The sequence below is a fragment of the Phascolarctos cinereus genome, unplaced genomic scaffold (genome assembly GCF_003287225.1).
Source record: "Phascolarctos cinereus isolate Bilbo 61053 unplaced genomic scaffold, phaCin_HiC Scaffold_5;HRSCAF=322, whole genome shotgun sequence".
Lineage (NCBI taxonomy): Eukaryota > Metazoa > Chordata > Mammalia > Diprotodontia > Phascolarctidae > Phascolarctos > Phascolarctos cinereus.
This window is the reverse complement of record NW_027555958.1, coordinates 270,130,238-270,155,363: the sequence shown is the minus strand read 5'-3', so window position 1 is coordinate 270,155,363 and position 25,126 is coordinate 270,130,238. Positions and strand designations below refer to the sequence as shown.

At 36.0% G+C, this 25,126-nt stretch overlaps 1 protein-coding gene and 1 pseudogene across 5 annotated transcripts in view; one reads left to right on the top strand and one right to left on the bottom strand.

Moving 5' to 3' along the window:
* Positions 1 to 25,126, bottom strand: part of RPTOR (regulatory associated protein of MTOR complex 1) — a 508,936-nt gene that overhangs the window by 205,854 nt on the left and 277,956 nt on the right. For all 5 annotated transcript variants that reach the window (XM_078155853.1, XM_078155851.1, XM_078155852.1 and 2 more), the window contains exons 8-9: positions 7,261 to 7,361; positions 6,619 to 6,763 (exon numbers count right to left, since the gene is read on the bottom strand). In XM_078155853.1, coding sequence (XP_078011979.1) covers positions 6,619 to 6,763; positions 7,261 to 7,361 — 246 coding nt within the window. The remainder of the gene's footprint in view (positions 1 to 6,618; positions 6,764 to 7,260; positions 7,362 to 25,126) is intronic.
* Positions 16,541 to 21,538, top strand: LOC110218187 (H-2 class II histocompatibility antigen, E-S beta chain pseudogene; annotated as a pseudogene).

Sequence of the window (25,126 nt, the reverse complement as noted above, 5' to 3'; positions counted from 1 at the left end):
GAAGAGACTGAGGGAAACAGGCTTATGTGTCTTGTCCAGGGTCACGTAGCTAGTAAGTGGCTGAAGTAGAATTTAAACTCTTGTCTTCGTGACTCCAGTCCTGGTGCTCTATCTACTACGTCACTCAGCTGCTCTTTGTTTTCATAAATAATAATCATTAAATGGTTAGCAAACAAAAATATTTATGGCAGAAAATTAATTTTAACTAGACTATCAGAGCTTACATTTTAAGCTAATCTTCTTGGGGCATAAGAAAGTTGTTGTTGGACAACACCAAATGCAAAGGTCTCAAGCTCTGCCCTTCATGTTCTTCCCACATTGCTGGTGATACTCTGAGAAATACCTCTGTAGAATATACATGACCTAGCAGTGGGAAGGAACTGTGGGCAAGGTCAATAGAAATGGATTGTTTTTTCCACATCTCAAACAGGGTAAAGGGAACGTGCTGGCCTAGTAGTTTGGGGTAGGAAAGAGGTAAATGGAATTTAGTCGCTTTAATTCTGTAAGGATTAGTTAGAAGTCTTCACCAAGTTGTCTGAAGTTCTTTTATGTCACATGGCCTGGTTTTGGGTCTTTAAAAAAAAAGTGACCTGTTAAGTATATTGATTAGTTTTGTGCTAAGTTGGCTTTGAAACCTCCCAAAGGAAGGGATAGTAGGGGGTCATTGGCAGCAATGAATATAAGCAATAAATGCTGATCAGTCTCTAGGAGTTCCTAGGTCAACAACAAGATACCAACAGTAAACATTAAGAGATTTCCTTAAAAAATAGCAAGGAGAAAACATAAATGATAGAACTTATGGTAGAAGAAAATGCCTGAAATGCCATGGAGAAAACCTAGCACCCTGCCTACAGGTTAATCATTATTTTATGGGAGATTAAACCGCAGCCCATAAAAGGGAGATGGGAGGAAGAAAATGCAGGGGAACACACGATGTACTATAATCCAGTTCATGGTAAATAAGAAAGTGAAAAAAGTTTTAAAGGTACACAGAAAAAAATTTTCAAGGTATTTTAAAGTGAGGAAGACACCAAAACAATAGAAAAACATATAGGTGACATTATCACCACAAAAAGGGCAACCAAGATTTCAGAAATTGCTGATCCACATGCATACTTTTTCAGTTTTATAAAATACTTATGAAAAAGGTCTATACATGTATTCAGGGTAGCCTTGATGAAAATATGACAAGAGAATAGGGAGGCTTCTGCAGATAATTTTCTTTAGCAAACCACATCTTCATAGTTATGACTACATGAGAGGTTTAGAGAATACAAGATCCTGTTGTTGATTATTAATTTCAAAAGAACATGAAACTTGTAAAACCAAATGGTAGACATAAGGACTCTCTTCATCAAAGTTTCTCCCATATATTTGTTAAAATCGATACACAATTCCTTGACATGTTATCAGAATTAAATTTTGTTGGTGGTACTAATTATCAAGATTAAGCAAGGCAATAAAACAGGTAGGCATGATAAAAGTATTTCCCTTGTGTCACAGAGGATATCCTACACATTTTCCAAACATAAGAGAAATGCCATATAAATGGTGAGATTCACCAAGTGATCCTTTTTCATATTACATTTTTGTTTTGTTTATTTGTCTTTATTTCAAGAAAGCTTTGTTTTGGCCAATTAGTTTCAGGGCTAGGGCAAAAGCTTCAAGGGGAACCTAGGTTCTGGTCATGTTTCAGGCTGTGCCTCTTAAACAGGTGTGTATCCAACCCAGCTTTAGGGCCCACTGAATGTTTCAGCAGCTTCACCTCCTTTCCCAGGAAGTCACAGAGATGTGAGACCGAAGTCTGGAAACTAGAGCATGTTGCTCTAGCAGAGCCTAGTCCAGACTTTCTGAAGGATCAGTGCAGCCCTGATGGTGTCCAGGATGCAGTCCCATTCATCTTGGGCAGTGTTTTGCAAAGCCCTGAGGTTGATCTCAGGTATGGTTTGGAGCAACAGAAGGCACCCAGCACACTCATGCCTTTCCTTTAACAGTGACTGGCAAAAGTGTAACATCATGCGGGGCAAGACAGAAAGACAGGGGCAGATACAAGGAGGTCCATGGTTAGATATTGACAAGGTGGTATACAGATGCCTTGGCCTTTTTGGCCAATCTGGGAGGCAAAGGTCATGTAATTTATTACTTAGAAAAGTCACAAATTTGTTTTGATCAGCCTTCTTTACACGTAAAATAAAAATACATCTAAATCCAATTAAATAAACACTAAATCTTTGCTGTTTGCAAAACACTGAAATAGGCATTGGGGGATATTATGAAGTCCTTATGATCAATTAACTCACAAGGTTGCTGTTGTCTGTTGTTGCTCAGTCATGTCTGACTCTTTGTGATCCCTTTTGGGGTTTCCTTGGCAAAGATAATGGAGCGGTTTGCTATTTTCTTTTCCAGCTCATTTTATGGATGAGGAAACTGAGGCAAAAAGGGTTAAGTGACTTGTCACACAGCTTGTAAATGTTGTAGGCAGGATTTAAACTCAGGTCCTCTTGACTTCAGGCCTGGCACTGTATCCACTAAAGCACCTAGTTGCGCCAAGTTGTTAAGGCTAGTTAAGGAAAGGGTATTTACTAGGTGAAGTAGCTGCAGGAGCACTCTTGATAGCTGAGAATGAACCTCCTTTACAATGTTGTTCAATGAAAGGCTATGCTAGCTGATGTGGTATAGTCTATGGGCTTTTGTACCATGGAAGTGAGACTCACTAACCTGTAATATATTTTTTTTGGTTGTTGTTAAAAGGGAAGGCCCTCATGAAAGGATATATTTGGAAATGAAGGCAATGTCAGATAACTTTTTTTAAAACAAATTTCATAATGGTTTCAGAATCCTTTTTCAGTTGATTCTCAAATTACTTTTTTAAGCCTGCTGCCGAGGTTTTAATGTATAATTTATGCCATTTTGTTGGTTTTCTGGCCCATTTATTTCATTTTCTTAATTTAAAAAAAAGATACTTTTTGCATATAGGAAGTTTAAAATTTTACCAATTATCGTGTAAGAGCTGGTTCCTCTACCATGCCTAATTCCTGCCACAAATGCAGGGTTTTTTTTTTTTTTTGATATGTAGCATCTGTTTTTCCAAGACTTCCATTTGGTATTTAGAAATAGTTTCTAGGATTTCCTAAGTTATTTACATTTTAAACTATTCTTTTTCTCAAGACTGAATGACTGAAAAAAATAGTTTCCTCCATTTTAAATGAATTATGATAATAAAAAATGGGCCAAAAGCTTAATATTCAAACCAAGCAAAAAGAAAATAATTCAAATCACATAATTCCCCTTTGGCAACACAGATATAAAATCTTTGTTGAGAGGATGCTGTCATAAAGGATGGTTTTATATCACAGAGCCATTTTCATGACTTGGCTCCACAGTAATAATGCTTAACTAATCTAATTACAGGGAATTCTCTACAGCAAATAATCCGGTATAACAACTGTTTTTTCCAGGCTCAATTTATATGACCTGTAGTCTCAGAAGGACAGCATTATTAACAACACATTACCATGTTACCATCAAGGAGAGATTACATTTCAGCTCTGTACACTCCACCTATTTTAACTACCACTAAATTTTTCAGATCACCCATCAAAAGAAAACACTACAAAAAAAAATCTTTAGAGTTTGAAAAGGGTGGTGATGCAAATGTATTTTCATTTCCTATCTTTACCTACAGATTGAAGAACATTTGTTTTTATGTGATGACTCACTATAAAGAGACAGGGCACTAATGACCACATAGGAAAAGTTCTTAATAATTCTAGTTTAAGCTAATAATAACAACAAAATTCTACTTCCAAGAAAAATGAAACAATTTAAAAATCCCACAGAGTTCATTATATTGGGATTTTACAGGTACTTAACTGAAAGGTGTGTTGTTACCTGCTATAACAGGTCTAATGTCATCCAGACAGGTCTAAACAAGGACTGACAAAGCTCTGCAAAACCAACTAGAAAAAATTAAGTTCTTTTGGAATAAAAAAGGAATTTCATTTCTTGGAAACAGTGTGTGTATAAGCCAGGATTGTGAAACACTACAGCTAGATTATTCCATCCTATTCTTTCTAGTCTCTGACAAGAAAAACAGTAATTAAATGAAAGACTAACCAGTAAAATTCCCAGAAAGGAAAGTTAAGTGACAGCTCTTTACAGGGCAGTGGGTTGTAACCGCTGAATTGGTAAAGTATATTTAAATCTTCAGTGTAGAAAGGTGCCCAAGAGGACACACAAATCAACTTGGGGAAGCTGAGAAATAAAGAAATAGGAAAATCTCAAGCATAATTTTATGATTATTATAAAGTAATTCCAAGTCCCTTGGTACATGCAAATGATCATTTTCCAAATCTACTTTAACCATTGCAAATTTTCAGGTTATTCCATGTTCCCTAGGCACAAAACATTAATGTTGTGCTAAATTCTCATGCTAAAATATTATATTCCTATTCTAAGAGGGAAAAGTACTAGTAATATTGATAGGTGATTTTATTATATGACCTTAAGTCTAGATTCTATACTTTAAAAAAAATCAAAATAGTACTAAAAGGATCCTGCTCTCTAGAAGACTTAACAAAAGGTATGATTATTCTTTTATGCAACCAGGCTGGTTTGAGGTTTCTGCACTTACTAATTGTTGCTAAACATTTTAATCTTTTCCTATTCCCTGGGCTTTAAAAAAAAAGCATTCCAGAGGATTGTCAACAGCCACATTTTTTATAATTCTTTTATTTAAAGGTAATAAGGGTGGACTGCTTACATCCCTACAACGGAAGATGATACTTGCATCTCTTGAGAATTGTACTGTTATTACACCACGTTAAAGGAGTATACATAAAGGGGGTGGATATTAGTTGACTTTGATGTAATGATAAAAAAAATCTAATCAAGTGGGTTAAATGGATCCAAGTAAGTGGATTAGTCTGATCTTAGGAAATGTACTGAGAAAGGAGGAGGCAGAGAAGGGTAAATTACATTACAGGAAAAGACAGAAAATCCTATTACAGCAGAGGGAAAGGGGGGGGTGAGCTTGTTTGAATCTTACTGCCATCAGATTTGGCTCAAGAAGGGAATAACATAATTAGTAGGTATAGAAATCTAACTTGCCCTATAGGCAGTAGAAGGAGAAAGGGTAAAGAAAAGGGAGTGGGGAATAGAAGGGAGGGAAGAAGCAGTAAGGCTAAAGGGGAAGAAAAAGGAAAGGGACGGAGGGATTGAGGGACATGATGGTCAAAAGCAAAACACTAGTGAGAATTTGTACTTATAACTTCACTAATGTGAAAATATGTTTAATAGGAATGTAAATGTATAGCATATATCAGATTGTGCACCGTCTTGGGGAGGGTGGTGGAGAGGAAGGGGGAGAAAAATTTTTAACTCAAAAGCATATGGAAATGATTGCTGATAAATCAAGTTAAATTAATAAAATAAATTTTTTAAAAAAGGGATTATTTTCTTCAGTGAACTTTTGGACCTCCTTTTCCATTTGGCTAATTCTGCTTTTTACAGCATTCTTCTCCCCACTGGCTTTTTGGATCTCTTTTGTCATTTGGGTTAATCTATTTTTTTAAGTGTTATTTTCTTCAGTACTTTTTTGGGGGTCTCCTTCAGCAAACTGTTGACTCGTTTTTCATGAATCACTCTCATTTCTCTTTCTAATTTTCCCTTTATTTCTCTTACTTGCTTTTCAAAATCCCTTTTGAGCTCCTCAGTGGTCTGGGACCAATTCATATTTTTCTCGAAGGCTTTGGATGTAGTAACTTTGACTTTGTTGTCTTCCTCTGGTTGTATGTTTTGATCTTCTTTGTCACCAAAGTAAGATTCTAGAGTCTGAATTTTTTCCTACTGTTTGCTCATGTTCCCAGACAATTACTTGACTTTTAAACTCTTTGTTAAGGTAGGGTTGTGCTTCCAGTGTGGAGAATGTACTGTCCCAAGCTTCAGGGGTTTTGTGCAGCTGTTTTCAGAGATACTTCTAGGGATCTGTAAATTTTCAGTTCTTCCAAGGTGCTATGATCAAAGGAGAGGTGTTTACTCCTTTCCTGGCCTGTGCTCTGCTCTATGAGTGACCACAAGCACTCTTTTTTGCCTTGGAACAGTAAGGAGGATTCCGTCTCTACCACTGCCACAAGCTCCACCATACCAGTACTCCTCCTTGTCCCAGGACTTATCTTCCTAGTGTGAAAAGGAGTTTCCCAGGATCAAGGAAAATCAGTTACATCAAGAAAGAAACATAGTTAAGGATAGACATAAAGCTGAAATTTACACTTATATTGGGATCACAGGCACAGAGCAGTTCAGGAGGTAAAATGCCTCCCAACTCCAGTTCTGCCAACCTCAAGAATTCATTTGCAGAAGGCCTGGCTCTTTTCTGGAGTATGGAAGAATTCTCAGGAACAAGCCCTGAGCTTCTTCAGCCTCTAAGCAGGCAGATATAGAAATTATCCCAGGTATGGGTAATTCCTAGTTACCTTTGTGAACATGTTCTTGGGTCTCTAATAGTATCAATCAAATCTTCTCATATTTTTAACTCAAAGAAATGCAATTTCAGAAATTCAAGGAAGATCAATTATAGCAATTCAAAAAGCAATAGATGTTCAGTTGTTGAAGACTTACCACATTGCATGCATATAGGTAGGAGGTAGGCGTGGACTGCTGACTGGAGTACAGTTATATGATCTCATGATCCTTTCTGCCAACAGAAAGTTACGAAACAGACTCGCCACTAAGAGGTCCTGTCTGAAAAGCTTTTGGAAGAGATCTGGAGACAAATAAAAGAAGATAGCATAGTACCTTGTTAGTCAAAATCAGCATGCAAAATCAGACTGATACACACACACACACACACACACACACACACACATCTTCATCCCAGACCTGAACAAGCAAGTTGAAACTAACATGTACATTTTCTACTGCCCCAAAAAGGATAAACATGACTCAAAGCAGCAATTCTGGCTGCAACACACCAGAAGAGAGCCAGTGGGTTAAGAGGAAAATGCGTTCTGAATTTGGCAAGCAAATACTGGAGAAATCCTAGACATGTATACTTCCTACCTTCCGACTGTGTCTGACACTTCATTAGGTAACAGCATGTGCTTCTACCTGACTTCCCTTGTGACCAAATGTGGACTCTAAATGTCTTGTGTCCTTTCATCCTAGTTGTCCTTCCACTCTTCCCATGAAACTATTCTCAAATTTAACTTTGCACATTTTTTATCTACTAGAGAGATTCAGATTATTCCCTGACATCCTTACCCCTGGGCAGCACATTCCAAGCAATGGTATCAGTGATTGCAGTGAAGATCCAATTCAGTTCTCCCAAAGGAGTCCTTCTGTCATTGAGTCTGCCAGGAATCCTATAAAATATAGAGTATTTTCATTAACACAAGTTGAGGAGAGAGGGGAGTAAATTAGGATAGGGGGAGGGGAAGCAGAGAGAACATCCCATAATGGAATCCAGACAACAGATTCAGTACCCACCACTTGAAGCTTAGACTATCTAGTCTAATCTCATTTTTCAAATACCCATGTTGATTAACTTGTCCAAGCTCACACAAACAGTAAGCATCAGAGATAAGTTTTAAACCCAGGTCCTCTGATACTTTGGCTCTTGGAAGATCTTAATATAGTCTTTTTTTGTCATTATGTTTTCCATTGTCTTGTTCTGAAATCACACAACTTTTGCTTCTGAAGAAAATAATCCTGCACATAAACCTAGAGATCACCAACTAAATGCTTATTTTTGGCCTTTTCTCCTTTGCTCCCCTCTTACCGCCCCAATGACAAGTCAAATCTTAATGATGACAAATGCCTTTAGACAGAAAAACTGCACAAGAGATGGCTATGACCTTGCCACAGTTAACTGATTTGGTCACTGCTAACAAACTAAAGAATCCAGATGTTATCCTGGAGTGAGATGCAATGCTATTTAATTTATCTTCCCAATTTCACCAAAACAAGCCCTTTGTTATTCCTGCCAAGTACCCACAGTAATTCCAACATTGTACTTTACATTCTACAGAACTGAAAATGACCTTCTTCTTTACCTTCAACTGGCTGTCTAGCTTAATTTTATCCAGCTCTCAGAAATAAAACATGATTAATTTTAAAAAATCTTGATACTAAGAGATGAGAGTCTGAATGTCTTCTTAATATATTCATACTGTTTTTGCCTCCAAATTATAGCTGGAAAGAAAAATCCTTTCCACTTTCTAGTTGCAATGGCATAAGATCTGAAACCTGACAAAACTAAAACTCCTAACAGCTCTACCCACACCTTTCTATTTTGTTTTAAGAGTAAAGTTTCACAGTGAACATAGTCCAGAGGCTGGAGTAAATAAGACACCTGCTACTTACAAGATGTAAAAGATTAACAGTTTAATTTTACAGAGCCCAGTTCAAGTAAATCATTAATGGTAAGGCCATTCCATGCATGTTCACAAAATGGGATCATAAGAGAATGTATCTATGAAACTACAACAGCTGTTTTTTTTTTCTTTTGCTGAATGGCCATTCTTTTAGAACAACAGAATTTCTTCCGTTAGCTTAAGGTTAGGGCTACTCAAGAAGGGTTGATCAAAGGGAAAAAAATGTCAGAAAGGAAATGATTATGTGATATAAAAATGAGTAACTGTTTGAAGTCAAGTAATACTAATGGATGGCAATAAATAAAAATAAATAAATTTAAAATTTAAGATAAAATTTATGATAAAAATTTAAGAAATTTCTAATTTCTGAAATTTAAATGTGCTATGTTGACAGAGGTCATGCATATTTAGCCAACAGTTAATGGTAAAGACTTAGTAGCATCAAAAAATCATTTTATTTGGCTCTAGAATGCCTTGTGTTTACACTTAAATATAGGTGCACTCACTGTTCTAGGAATTTTTAAACTTTAAAACTGTGGTCTAATTCTAAATCTGCTCTCCCCTTTAACCATGCTTTTTGGAATTCCAAAGCTGAAAACATCTTCCTCTCTAGATTCTTCTACTTGTCTACTCTACTGGATCTTCATCTATGTCACACCCACTAACCGTGAAAATTCCCAAAACGCTTATCCTAAGCCTTTTTCCTTATATCCACTTTTACTTCAGCTCTCATGGGTTCAAATATTATCTTTGTGAAGATGACACCTAGATCTACTATATATAATAATAGATCTACTACAGATACCTAGTCTCTCTCTCATTTTCCAATCCCACATCATCAACTACCTGTCAGACAGTTTGAAATGAATATTCCACTGACATCTTAAATTTAACAAGTCCAAAAGAGAAAATTTTTGTACTAAATCCTTCCCTTTTCTGTACCTTTAAACCCAAATCACTCTGGCTTTTACTGAATGGCTCTAGCCTAACCTCCGCTGCCCATTGTTAGGGTCTTGATAGCTTAGAGTTAGCACAAATGGTAATTGTTTTCTGTTCTGGCCAGAAACACTGAGGGTCTTCTCCTCCCAGATTGATACTTTTATGATGGCAAATTAGGTCATATTTTGTCACAATTCTTACTTAGTCCTTAGTACTGGGAGCTGGGAAAAACCTTAATTTAAGAAGACCAAGTTTACCCACTGCCTTCAGGGCCATCAGCAGTCATCTTGACTCTAATCTTGCCACTGGACTCTGATGGCACTGGAGGAGAGAGTAAGGCTGATGACTTTGAGCAGCTTTGCCTCACTTAAATCCAATTCACCCACAAGTCAAGAATCCTCCTATGATGTCATTGGTACTTGAACAAAGAGCAAACAGCAAATAAAATCATTACTTCATGTCCTCATCAACTCTCACCTGGACTACTGCCTCAATAACTTCTTCGTTGATTTTTCTCCTTTAAGTCTTGCTATCCCCACTTCATTACATCCTTCACATGGTTGACAAAATGATTATACTCAAATTCAGTTTTGAAAATGTGACCTATTTGTTAAACTTCAGGGCTCTGTCCATCCTATCTTTCCAGTCACCTTGTACATAATTTACCTTTCATGCACTCCATGGTTCAACCACAATGTTTTATTTATTATTTCTGTAACACAATATTCCTTCATTTCTAGTCTCTATGCCTTTGCATTGGCTTTTCCCTATGCCTGGAATACTTTCTCTTTCCACTCCTTCATCTCAGAATCTCTGATTTCTTTCAAGATTTAACTCAAATGTCAACTTATTTATTCAGGAGAAATTTACCAGTGGCAAGACCCTCCCACCATCTGCCACCCCCATCAGGTCTTAGTTTTGCTGTAAGGTTACACTTTTCATCTACTCTGTATATATTTTATAAACATATTTATATTCATGTTATCTCCCTCCTTAGGATGTATAATCTTCGAAGGCAGGGACTGCTTTTGCTTTTTTCTTTGTATCTCTAGCATTTAGTATATAATAAGCTATTACTAAATGTTTGTTGATAAAATGGGTCAACAAAGGAAGAGACACAGCCAACAAAATAATTTAAAATAATCCTAAAACCACTGGTAAGAGTTTAAAGTGATGCCTCTAATAAAGAGAAGAATATCACTCTAGTGGATAAATGAGAGCTGATTCTTCAAATGAGTATAAATTAATCAACAAGCAATTATTAAGTGCCTACCATATGCTGTATACAAATACAATAAAATAAACAAACACTGCTCATAAGGTAATTGAGTTTTAAGATGGGGAGAGAAAATACATATAAAGAGAATGAATACAAATAAAATGCACAGAAATTAACATAAGATAGTTATAAGAAGTTAACATAAGGTAGTTTGTGTTTGTATGATTAATACCATCATGTGTAGAAATATGTGAAGAAGTTTCAACCTTTCCAAAAATATGGGAAAGTTTTTCTTTTCAATGATAATTGAGATGCGAGAAGACTACTTTGCATATATTTCATTTATTAACTTTATTTTTATCCTACATACAGTTTTATATATATGTATTTTATTGTTCATTAGAATGTAAACTCCTCATAAACAGGGATTATTTCATTCTTTATACTTATATAGCCAGCACCAAGTATTTGACACACACTAGGTATTTCATACTTCTTAACTGACTGATATGCATCTCATCCAGATTTTGAATAGTGAGATGCATTATATTAATATCTCCTATGCAAATGCAAAATTTTCATAAATAGGAGAGTAAACACACGCCATAATTTATATACCACAAGACCAAACATATTTAAACCCATTGAAACAAACAAGAATTCAGTCAAGGGGGATTATTTGAGCCAACCTCTGTTAATCAGCCTATGTGAACTGATATCAGAGAATATCGGAGTTACTTCACCTGTAGACCCCTTCTCCAGTTACATGCTCTCCTCTATCCCTATTTTATGAAACAAATCAATATTCTTCTTATGTAGGACCAAAACATTCCAATCTTCTTATGTTCTACTTTTTCTAATAGTGACATGCTTCTTATTTGTATGCTTAAAATGAAGTAATTTTTTAACTGACTCTATTACTTGCTTCTACCCATATCTACATCTTCTACCCATAACTGACTGATTAAAGCTAAAAAGCTACACAGACAACATTAATGCACCTAGGATAAGAATGGAAGTAGCTATATAAGAAAGAAAAATTTTTTTTTTGGTATCTAGGAATGTGTGTGTATATGTGTAATAGCCATTCCCTAACAGATAAATGATCAAAGGATATGAACAAACAGTTCTCAAAAGAAATGAAAAGTATTCACAACCATATGAAAATAGCTCCAAATCACTAATAATAAGAAAAATGCAAACTAAAGCAACCTTGAAGTTTTACCCACACTCTGCAAAATGGAAAAGTGACCAAGAAATGCCAAATGTCCATGTCAGAGGGGTTATAAAAACACAGACACACTAATCCATTGTTGGTGAAGCTGTGAAATGTTACAACCATTTTGGGAAACAATTTGGACTTAAGAAGATATAGTGACTCCCCTTTGGACCAGAGGCTCCATTACTCATCCTGTACTCGAAGGAAGCCATCAATAAGAAAAAAAGGCCCCATAAGACTCCAAAATATTAACAGTAGCACTTTTTGTGATAGGTAAGAAATAGAAACAAGGTAGATGCCCAAAGCAGATTAAGAATGGCTAAACAAATTATGGAATAGTACTGTGCCATAAGAAATGATAGGTGTGATGAATACAGAGTAGCATCTATATGAACTTATGCAAAGTGAAGTAAGCAGAACCAAGAAAACAATATACACAATGACTTCAACAACAGAAATGGAAAAAACAACATACCAAAAAAAACTAAAGTAAATGTAATTATAACAATTAAGTGGGACTCAAATGAAGAGATATGAGGAAACAATCCCAAATTTCATGGAAGTGGGAAGTCTATAGGTATTACACGCGGTTTTGGATTTTTTCAATGTATCAATCAGTTGTGCTGATAATTTCTCCCTCTCCACATATGTCATATGAGATGACTCTCTGGGAGGAGAAAGTGGGGTGGGGGAAGGGAGATAATACATGGGACACAACGATGACATAAGAAACAGAAAATATCAATAAAAACTTATTGTGAAAAAAAATAAAATTAAGCAAGTATCATCTAAGGGTAACATGATGTCAGTCTCAGTCCTTTGTAAAATCTTAGGGTGGATTGCTACTCCTCTTCCAAAAGAACATATAAAACCTGAGCCTGTCCCCACAACTGTCTTTGGTCTAAGGGAGACAGCCAAGTGATCATTCTTTTATTAGTAAACATGTTAGCCTTATCAATAAAATGACTAAATTACCCACATGTAAGAAAAATATGGCGGGATGGGGAGAGAGGGAGGGAAAGAGGTATGGTAGATGTAAACAGCATTGTCATTAACAAGAATTAACAGCCTTCAACTGTCAACCAGGAGGAGATCCTGAAGCCCAGGTGGTAGAGCAGGCACACACCAACACCTGGACCTCCGAGTGCCTCAGTGAGGGTGAGGGAACCAGTGGAAACCAACTCAGAAAACCACCAGGTGCCTCAGCACTCTACCACAAAGGAATCTCCCAGTGCATTAGCAGAAATGAGGGAGGCAGCATTGCAAGGGGCCCCAGGCAGATAAACACCCTGCAGCACCCATCTAAAAGGAGCTGAAGAAAGCTCAAGGAAAGGAAAAGCAGGCAACCTAGAATTGCCTGAAAGTTCCAGCCTTGCTGATTCCAGCCCAACATAAGGTAAGCTGCCAAAACCCTACAGCTTCCAATTGCCAACATAAGAGGCCCCAGCACACAAACCCAGTGACCAAGACCTAGGCTCCCAACACAAGAAGCTTGGGTCAGTGCCCTCTGTTCCCCAGCAGGAGAGCTCAATCTCTTTAAAGGCTAGGGAATAAAGAAACCACGAGTACAAAGAAACATACCATAGATTCATATTATAAGAAGAGTGAAGATCAAGATAGAAATTCTGAAGAGGACAACATTGTCAACAAACCCACATCTTCAACATCAAAAGGGAATATGAACTGGCCTGAAGCCCAAAAAACCTTCTTAGAAGAGCTCTAGAAGGATTTTAAAGGTCTAATGAGAGACGTAGAAGAGTCCTTAAAAAATACAACTGGCCATTTGGGAAAAAAGCATACTGAAGAAAACAAATCCTTTAAAAATACAATTGGCAAATTGGAGAAGGAAGTACAAAAACTAACAGAAGAAAACAATCTGTTAAAAACTAGAATTGGGAAAAAAAACCCCTAGAATTGGACAAATGGAAACTAATGATTCTATAAGACAGAAAGAATCAGTCAAACAGAAACAAAAAAATGAAAAAAAAAATGATGAAAACATAAAATACCTCATTGGTAAAACAACTGACCTGGAAAACTGATCCAGGAGATACAATTTAAAAATTATTGGACTACCTGAAAATCATGATGAAGAAAAGAGCCTGGACAGTATCTTTCAGGAAATCATAAAGGAAAACTGCCTGGAAGCCCTAGAACCAGAAGGGAAAACAACCATAGAAAGAATACACCCCTCACTATTGAAAGAGATCCCAAATTGACAACGCCAAGGAATATAATAGCAAAATTCCAAAATTACCAGGTGAAAGAGAAACTGCAAGCAGCCAGAAAAAACAATTTAAATATCATGGAACCACAGTCAGGATTACACAGGACCTTGCAGCTTCTACATTAAAAGACCACAGGGAGTGAACATGATATTCCTAAGGCAAAGGAGCTTGGATTGCAGCCAAGGACCAACTACCCTGCAAAAATTAGCATGATTTTTCAAGGGAGGAGATGGATATTAATGAAAGAGGGGACTTCTAAACCTTCCTGATAAAAAGACCAGAGCTCAACAAAAATTTGATCTTCAAGTACAAGATTCAAGAAAGACATCAAAAGGCAAATGGGACAGAAAGATGTTGTTAAAAAGGGTGGACTGTTTACAACCCTACAAGGGAAGATGACACTTACAACTCTTGAGAACTGCATTGTTATTACACCATGTTAAAGGAGTATACATAAAGGAGGTGGATATTAGTTGACTTTGATGTAATGATAAAAAAAAATCTAATCAAGTGGATTAAATGGATCCAAGTAAGTGGATTAGTCTGATCTTAGAAAATGTACTGAAAAAGGAGGAGGCAGACAAGGGTAAATTACATTACAGGAAAGGACACAAAATCCTATTACAGCAGAGGGAAAGAAGGGGGCGGGAGCATTGTTTGAACCTTACTCTCATCAGATTAGGCTCAAGAAGGGCATAATATAATCAGTTACGTATAGAAATCCAACTTGCCCTATAGGCAGTAGGAGGGAAAGGGGGAAAGAAAAGGGAGGGGGGATAGAAGGGAGGGAAGAAGCAGTAAGGACAAAGGTGAAGAAAAGGGAAAGGGATGATAGAAGGAAGGAGAGACTGAAGGAGGCAGTGGTCAAAAAGCAAAACACTAGTGAGGGGAGGAAAGGAGAAAGGAGAAAGAAAAGCATAAACATGGGGGAAAAGGATGGAGAAAAAGACGCAGATAGTATTGTGCTGGGGCAGCGAGGTGGCCCAGTGGATAGAGCACCAGCCCTGGATTCAGGAGGACCTGAGTTCAAATGGGGCCTCAGACACATAACACTTACTAGCTGTGCGACCCTGGGCAAGTCACTTAACCAGACAAACATAACAAAAAAACAAACAAATAAATAAATAATCATAACTGTGAATGTTGAATAACTTTTTTTTTCTCATCTGTTGAGTTTTGTTTCCTCTTTCTGATGGTTCCTCCTATTGGTTTTAATTTTTACTTACAACTTCACTAATGTGAAAATGTGTTTAATAGGAATGTAAATATATAGCCTATATCAGATTGTGTGCCATCTTGGTGGTGGGGAGGAAGGGGGAGAAAAATTTTAAACTCAGAAACATACAGAAATGATTACTGACAAATCAAAATAAATTAATAAAATAAATTTTAAAAAAATAAAAAAATAAAATAATGCAAATAATAAAAAAATTTTAAAAATTAAAAAAAGAATAGCAGCATTGACTGAATACCTGCTTTATGAAAGGCATTATACTAAATGCTGGGGATATAAAAATCAATACAGTAAAAATGGAACACTGGGGAATGCTGAAGAAAAGATTTATATGGAGGTATGGGATCATACAAGGTATAAAGTTATGGCTGAGGGACACAATTAAACTTACTAAAAATAAAAACATGAAAAAAGGCTATTTGATAGCTATGTTTTATAGAAGTTTTAGCAAAATCGTGTATTGTATTTTGTCAATGACTATTTCTGCATTTACTAAGGAAATTATGTCTTTTTGTCTTTAATATGATTAAATATATTATTTTCCAAGTTTTGGAACCATACCTGTATCCCTGACATAAAGACAGATGGGCTGTAATTAACTAGACAAACTGTTGTAGTCTTTTTTTGCAAGGATTTTATTTGAAAGTCTTCAATCAATATTCACTAATAATATCTTAGAGTTCTCTTTCTTTGCTTTATCTTTTCCTACTTTAGAGATTGGGATTATTTATTTCATAAAAAAGAGTTTGATGGAATATTTTCTTTCTCAGATTTTGAGAATAATTTGTGTAGTGCAGGTATTAATTTTTGTTTAAAACATTTACATAATTGTGTTGTAATATATGTAGCACACACTTATTTTTTGTTTTTGTTTTCAGTGAGGGGGCAGAGAGGTAGTTCCACTATAGCTAATTCAATTTTCTTTTCAGAAACTGGATAATTTAAGATCTGTATTAGATGTTATGTTGGTATTTTATATTTTTGTATTGATTTCTCAGCTTTACTGGAATAAAACTATACAGTATGTTCTAATGATTCTACTGTGATTATACATAGCTTCTTTTTCATTTTTTATTAATTCAACTTTTCTCACTCTTCTTTTTTAATAAGGTTATCTTAAACAAGCAACTTTACAGTACTTTCAAAATAAATATTCTTTTGTCAATTGGCATTTTGGAAACCAAGATTTGTTCCTTAAGCAGATTGGCTCTATTTAAATATAGGAATATGCTAACCTTCCTCATTCCCTCTTATTTTTAATGAAAATTGAAATTAAAATAGTTTAGAAATTGTTTGTTTCAGGTTTCTTTCTGTACCAGAATCTAGAGAATGTCAAAACACTACCCACTCTGGAAATCACAAGTAATTCCTATTGCAGCACCAGTAGATAAGAAACAAGGTGCACAAAAGATCAAACAGGAGAGAAATCATTTGTTTTTAAAAGCTTCATAAACATACAAAAAATAAATTCCTTAATGTTCTAAACAGCCTATAAAATTTAAATTCATATTTATTCATCAGTGGCTAAATTCCCCATAGCACAAGGGAAGGCAGTATAAAATTATAGTTGTCCTGGGAGCAAGAGAACACACATCCAGCAGAGTATTTCCATATCAAGAGTCACCAACATCCCTTAAAGATGCAACACGGCAAAGTGAATAGAGAGACCTGGCCTGCAAATCAGAAGATCTGAGTGGAAGTCTTGCCTATGACACATAATGGCTATGTGCTCTTAGTGATCTGAATTGTTAGAGAAAGTTCCTCCCCAGAAAAAGGAATACCTGTTAATTGAATCTATATGGGTAGTTCAATTATTTGTTTCATGCATTTTGTAGCTGTTTTGAATAGGATTTCCCTTTCTGATACTGCCCCCTGGATTTTCTTATTATTATATGGACATGCTGTTAATTTTTGTGGCTTTATTTTGCTGACCTTTGTCTCAATTACTATCTTTGCTGATCTCAAGTATTTTCAAAGTAAACCATCATGTTATCAGAATAGGGATGGTTTTATCTTTTCTTTTTCTAATGTTACTATTTAAACTTACTTCTTTTTTCTCTCCTACAATCTTTAGAACTATATCAAATAGTGAGAGAATAGGTATCCTTGTCTTACTCCGTATTTATTGTGAAAACATCATATATTGCTTTTAATTACTAAGGCATTTTTTTTCTTTCCCAAAGTATAAATGACCTTACCACTTTATCAAAGGTTTTTTTTTTGGGGGGGGGGTTGTCATATATTGTGATTTTGGATATTTTTGCTTTTAATACAATTATGTTCATTGTTTTCCTAATTTTGAACCCATCCTTACATCCCTGGTATAAATCCAATTTGGACTTTCTTTTTCCAGCCAGAGGAAAAGTTTATTAGTGATAAATCACATTGACTAGGTGATGCCCGTAAAGATGAGCGGGCATGAGAGGTTCTCAGCCTTGTGGGCCTGAGATTCTCAGTATCTGAATGAGGGCCAAGGTGGATCTTAAATACTAAAGTACCTTTGGGTGGCCAGAGAAGGGGGTTGGGAAAAGGGTCTAGGTAACAATTCTAATTGGGGAGGCAATTTAGACTTTCAATAGTGAACGATTTCTGGGATGAAAGGTAGATAAATAAAATAAAGTAGAAAAAGGAGAACTAGAAACAAAAGGAATGTAATAATCCAGTGTTTGATAAACTCGAAAATTTAAGTTACTTAGGAAAGAACTCCCTATTTGATAAAAACTTTTAGGAAAACTGGAAAGCGTTCAGACAGAAACTAGGCTTAGACCAATATCTTATACCATATTACAAAATAAATTCAAGAGAGACATTATCTAAATGTTATGCAATAAAAAATTGGAAGAGAAGCAGATTGTATACCTTTCACTGCTAAGAACATATTCTTAAACAAGGGATAAAAGAAAAAATAGAACTTTATAAATAGAATTATTGTATGTAGGATAAGAAAGCATTCAAATGGGAAAATATTTGTGTAAAATCTCCTAAACAAGGGGTATAGATAATTAAAAATATAAAATAGATAACTTTTATTAAAATGAAAAGCTTTTGAATAAAAAAATCAATTAGAACTAGGATTAAAAAGGGAGGTAGTTGATTGGGGGAAAAATCTTTGTATTTATTAAATATTTCTCATAAGGATCTGATATCGAAGACATAGAGACAAAAACATGAAACTAAAAGATATTCCAATAAATAAGTGGTCAAAGTATGTGAACAAACAGTTCTTAAAATAAGAACTGCAAACTATTAAAAATATATGATAGAATGTTCTAAATCAATAATAATAAGTGAAAAACAATTCTAAACAACTCTGAAGTTTCACCTCCTATCTAGAAAACCAGCAAAGATAACAATAATTGATGTTAGGGGTAGTGTGAAAAGATAGGAACATTCATGCATTGCTGGAGGAGTCATCAATTAGTATAACTGAATATAATAGAAACCAATTTGGAATTATGCAAAGAAAGTGACTAAAATGTCCAAACCCTTTGTCCCAGAAATTCAGCTACTAGGGATATACCAAAAGGAGGTAAATAATGAAAAGAAAGGATCCATACATTTAAAAATATACATGTTATCTTTCTTTTTATTTTTTTTTTGTGGTGGCAATGAACTAGAAACAAAATAGATGCCTATCAACTAGAAAACTGGCTAAATAAATCATGGTACATAAATATTCTGAAATATTACTTTGCTGTAAGAAATGATGAATACGATGACTACGGAGAAGCATGAAAAGATTTATATGAACTGATGCTGAGTGAAGTGTGCAGAACCAGGAGAACATTGTACATAGTAACAGCCATGTTGTGCAATGATTAACTTTGATAGACTTAACTCTTCTCAGCATTGCAAGGTTCTAAGACATTTCCAAAAGTCTCATGATAGAAAATCCACATTCAGAGAAAGAACTATGGAGTTAGAATGCAGATCAAAGCATACTATTTGTTCTTTTTTTTTCTTCTGTTTTGTTTTGTTTCCTCTTTTTTCTTTTTTTCTGTGTTCCTCCTATTGGTTCTAATTCTTCCTTACAACATGACTAATGTGAAAATATGTTTAATAGTAATGTATATGTAGTATGTAGAGCCTGTATCAGATTGCACTCTGTCTTGGGAAGGAGGTGGGAGAGAGGGAGAAAAATGTAAAACTCAAAAGCGTATGGAAGCTGATTGCTGAAATCTAAAAATAAATTAATAAAAAAAGATTTATATGATCTGATGTAGAGCACAGTATTCAAAGCCAAGAAAACCATATATGCATTTAATTCAAAATGAATATTTTCCTGATTTTCCAATGCATTGATTAGTTTCATTGATTTTTCCTATTTTTTAAAAAAAATTTGTTACATGGGATGGCTCAATGGGAAGGAGAGGGGGAATACTAGAAAAAATTCTTGAAATGCAAAAATAAAAATATTTTTTAAAATGTTTGCTAATGTATTTGTGGGTGCAAGGTTCAAGGCCAGAGGAATGGAGATGTACCAGAGAAGGAATATGTTTAGCCAATAGAAGAGTTAGTACTTTTTTAAATGCAGGAAACTTAGTATCACATTATTAACATATGCATGCACACATCCCCACATAACACTCCCCTAAACTGATTAAGTTGACTTGAAAGGAGCAGGCTGCTATGGTGAAAAAAAAGCTGACTGGCCATTAACTAAGCTGTGTCTCCTGAGGGGGGGGGAAACTCTAATATTCTCTAGATTGTGGGTTCCTCTTTTGTAAAATCAAAGCATTAGGCAAAATGATCTTCAACATCCCTTCCAATACTAACATTCAGTATTCGCCCTCCAGATTTTCATTCATGGATTATTTTGGTGGTCCTTGATTCATAATTTACTAGAAGAACCTTCTTCATTTTACTACTGTGAAGAATTCCTGAACTACAGACAAATGTATTTTAATTCAGTTCTGAAACTGGCAAAAAATATTAGAGATTGAAAAAGACAAAAAAGTGAATTTTACAAAATTACAAAGGAAAAGGATACTCCCAAAGAAGAGATGTGAAAGACACTAGCTCCACTTGCTTTTCAGAGGTTCATGGGGGAGTAGGGAGAAGGACTGGAGGTATCATCAGATTTTTTTCAATCTGCTGACTGTTTTTACTGAATTTTCTCTACTTCTTCTTTTTAAAAAAATCTTTGCTACAAGGGATGGCTCTTTGGGAAATCTAGCTAATGGAAAAAATTCAATAGCTTTATTTCAATAATATTCAATATTCAATAATATTATTTAAAAAGGAAAAATAAATGTAGGTTTTTCATGGATTATAAAAACATTTTAATAAAACTTCTATGGAACTACATTCTTGAATGCTATATAAACTATAATAGATAGCTAACGTTTTTAAACTTAATCATAGATCAACATAGGCGAACAAAATAATCCAAGGTCCTCAGCATCAGAAGTCACTTGGCTCTATCATGCTATTAATTTTTAGTTCAACATTTATTTGGCACTTACTAAATCCAAACACTTAGTTGCGTTTGGGTAACAAAAAGAAAAACGTGAAACTGAAGTATTAGAAGGGACAAATATGATGTTTTCGTTGGTGAGGCCCAGGTTGAGGTGAGTGATTTAAGGGCGAGGGTGTCCATCAGGGCTGACCTTCCTCCATGTGCCCCCAGAGAACTTCATGGAGCAGGCTAAGTCCGAGTGTCACTTTGAGAATGGGATGGAGCATGTGCGGTATCTGGACAGACACTTCTACAACTGATAGGAGTACGTCCACTTTGACAGCGACATGGGGGAGTATGTGGCGCTGATGGAGCTGGGGTGGCCCGATGCTGCGTACTGAAACAGCCAGAAGGAGCTCCTGGAGCAGAAACAGGCCCGAGTGGACAATTAATGCAGGTACAACTATGAGGTGTCAGAGCCCTTCTTAGTGTGCAGGAGCGTTGAGCCTGAGGTGATTGTGGATCCATCTAAGATAGCTCCCCTGGAACACCACAATCTGCTTGTCTGTTCTGTCAATGGTTTCTATCCTGGAGACATTGAGGTCAGGTGGCTCCTGAATGGGCAGGAGGAGACAGCTGGGGTTGTGTCCACAGTCCTGATCAGCAATGGAGACTGGACCTACCAAATGCTTGTGATGTTGGAAATGACCAAGTGTGCAGACATCTATACCTGCCAAGTGGAGCACTCCAGCCTTCAGAAACCTGTCATTTTGGACTGAAAAGCACAGTCTGCATCTGCCCAGAGTAAAATGCTGAGTGGAGTCGGGGGCCTCGTTCTGGGGCTGATCTTCTTTGGGGTTGGCCTCATTGTCCACAAGAGGAGTAAGAAACGAAATCATGGTTCACAACAAACAGGGCCCCTCAGCTGATTCCTGAATCTGTGTCTCTTGGAAATGTTGCATCCCCTCAGCCTCCCTCTCACGTTTGGAAGCCCCTGCTTCTGCCCAGGACATTACCCCTACTGACCCCTTCCCTGGACTGACTCCTTCCCTGTTCCTTTGACTCTGTCTGGACTCTTTGGCATTTCCCCAAAAGAGCTTTCAAGACCCCCTCCACCCTTCTTTGTTTCTGTACTTTTTTTTAATCCATATTTGTCCCTTGAGCCTTCACCCCAAGAATTAGAAGACTGAGAATCAGATGGTGCTTGGTAACATAGAGACAAAGTGAGGGGAGCAGAGGGAGGAAACTTCAGCACTTGGGATTTGTAGAATCTGTCAAAGTGTGCAATGCCTCCAGAGGTGCAGGTTGCAATCCAGCCACACCTTTTCATCCTGGGTGCCTCTTGTCCATTTCCTCCCATAATTCCTGTACAAGTTGAGTAACCAGCACGCTGGTGGCCTTCCTCTACATTTCCTGATATTGCATAGATACCACTGGCCCTCACAGGCTGTCTGCCCAGAAATACTTAGCTTTCCCTCTGTGATGGGCCCACCTCCTTCTGGTGACTTTCCTTCTATTGCTTCTGCTCAGTTCTTCTTTGACAATATACTGCAGCCTATGCTTGCCTCTCATGTGCCCTTCCACTGCACTTTTAAAAAATTAAAGTTTAGTAATATTAAAAAAAAAAGAAGGGACAAATATGAATACAAAGCATGGAGAGATTTATACAACTTCAACAATGTAAATGGAAACAACATAAACAAAACAAGGCTGAAAATTACAAAAAAAACAAAGTCTGGCCCCAAAGAAGAGATGTGAAAAGACATCCTTATTTTACTCTTTTGAAGAAAAGGATGGCTCATAGGTGGGGAACACCTCATATGTTTTTATCCTTTTTTGAACTATTAATCATTTTTGATTTTTTTCCATTTTTCTAAAAAATATATTATGCTATAAGGGCTGGCTTTCTGGGATGGCAAAGAGGAGGAATACTAGGAGAAATTTTTACAATGTAAAGATAAAAGTTATCAGTAAAAATTCATGTATTAAAAAGATTATCTGGGAAATGGCATAGAGAATAGAATGCAGATGGAGAAATCAGAAGTAAGAAGCACAATTCTGAGGTTATCACAATGGCATATATGAAAAAAACAATCTATAATATCAAAAAATCTGATTAGCCATTAAGTGCTTCAATTTTTTACAAAAAAACCCCAAACAAACCAAAATGGTGAATATATGTGTTTGGATTACTCTTATACAGGTGTCTGAGAATACAACTCACATAAGAATTATATATTTTTAATATTCTGGTCACTAGCAGTAAAAAGCATTTCTTCTCAATGAGAGAATAAAGAGTTGATGTTATGTAGTTGTTTCTGCTTGAAAATCAGATTAACTTTTGTATAAGATGTCACCCTGAATGTGACATCATGGTGCCAACAGCCAATGTGTTAGAAGCCAGACCAGAAGATTACATCTGTAAATTACAGAAGGATAAGTTCTTTTTCTGAAGGGTAGCATGAAGCAATAGATAAAGTTTTGGCTCTGAAACTTGCAATGATATTTCCTTTATTTCTCATGCATAAAATGGGAAGAAATAATACTTGCATTACCTACCTCAGAGTATTGTTTGAAGGGAACCATTCTGTAAAATTATTAAATGTGACTTATCATCATCAACCTTAGAATCCCTCCCAACTCTTAAATGCTACAATTCCAAGTGAATGTGTATGGTATATGATTATTGTTATGCCACTATAGTAGCCCTATTAATATGATTTTGTTTCTCAAAATACACATTCAGTTTCATTTGTATTGTTTGTTTTTGAGTATCAAGTAGCACCTCAAAGAATCACTTTACAGACTCTGGAACTATGAACTAATGAACATGCACTATTCAAATCTGTATTAGTAAGCCCAAGAAAACAGAAAAATCAAGAAGCATTTCTTAATGCAATTTAAAAAATAATTTTTAATCAGCCATATATTTATTTTTTGTCTGTTTATGTACACATTATTTCTCTGCTCTTTGAGATCAGGGACTGCTTCATTTTTGTCCCTGTTTTCCCAAAACCAGGCAAATATTTAATTAATGTTTGTCAATTGAGTAAGGTACACTTGTCTTCTTGTCCCTTTTTTCCAGAAAGAAATTGGGTCAATCTCAAATGCTACGGGGAAAAGGAAAACTTCTAGACGCTAGAGTTTACAGAAACATAATATTTAGAAGTAAAAGAACTGTCAGAGATCATTTATTCTAATCCCTTCACTTTGCAAATGAAACAGGCAGAGGGAAATTAAGTGACTTGCTAAATGTCACAGAGGCAGTAAGTTATAGAACTAGTACTTGATCTCAGGTCTTCTGATTCCACATTAAGTCTTCCTTCCACCACAACCTCACCCTGCTTCAGCTTAAGAAGAAAATAAAGAGGCGGGGAGGGAATACTAGAAGAAAGGAGATGTGTGAATTTCTTGAAAAAAGAAATGCAAAGATCCCAAAAAAGTTCATGGGAGGGAAGTAGAAGAGATTTAAAACAGCAATTTTTTTTGACAACACAGTAAATCCCCAGAAAATATTCCGTAATCATCAAGGAACAAAGTATCAAACAAGGAAAAATGCTTTTAAAAGAAAGGATAATCACAACATGAATGGTAAAACACATTACCAGGCTCACAATGGGAACGCTCACCTGAAAGTCTGCCTTCAATTAAGACAAGCTGCCAACAAAACAAACCAATCTGCAGCCACTGAACTTCCACCGATACAGGGCATCTGTCAAAGGCGTCCAGATGCACATGTTTTCTCCAAGACACTGGGAGGGCACCAAGATGGAGGCAATCACATTACTAAACTTTAATGGCATCTGATTTGATGAGACTGGTTTTCTATGAAAGAGATGAGAAATGTCTGTCCTCTATGCAGTATCCTTCTCAGGGGCATTCTCCAAAGCTCTCTCTTTCTTATAACCTCTGACATTCTCACTTGGCAACTCACCTATAATGTCATCTCACGGTTAAGTTTCCTTTAAAATTTGCTGATTGTGACAAATGGTGGGCTGCTTTGCTGCAGTGTACAAATGACTACAAAAAGAGAGATGAAAGCTCTTACTTTTCACTTTTGACCTAATAATATGAGTGAGAAGATCAAGAGTGGGAAATCTAGTGCACTAGCCCTCTGCGACACTTTGTCTCCTTTCAGATGCACAGCTCAAAAGGTTTAATTGTGGCTCTTGAGGCAGGGAGGGAAAGATTTGTTATTTTGTTACATTATAACATTTCAACATTTTTTCCAAGTTATTCACATTCTCACCACTGTACAATCTCTTTGAGTCTTATTCCCATCACCTCATTTCTAAATTAGCTCTTAGTGAATCATTACTCATCTTATCCATGACTGGCAGACATTATAGAATCACTGCTTTTTTTCCCCTGGACTAGCTTATAACATTTACAAAGGAAACAAGGGTGATTTTTAAAAAAACTATTACCTTGATTTGTTTTTCTCCTACAACCTCAACGCGTGAAGTAATATTCAGGCCTGCCAATAAAATCAAATTAATTCAAATTCTGCAACAGGT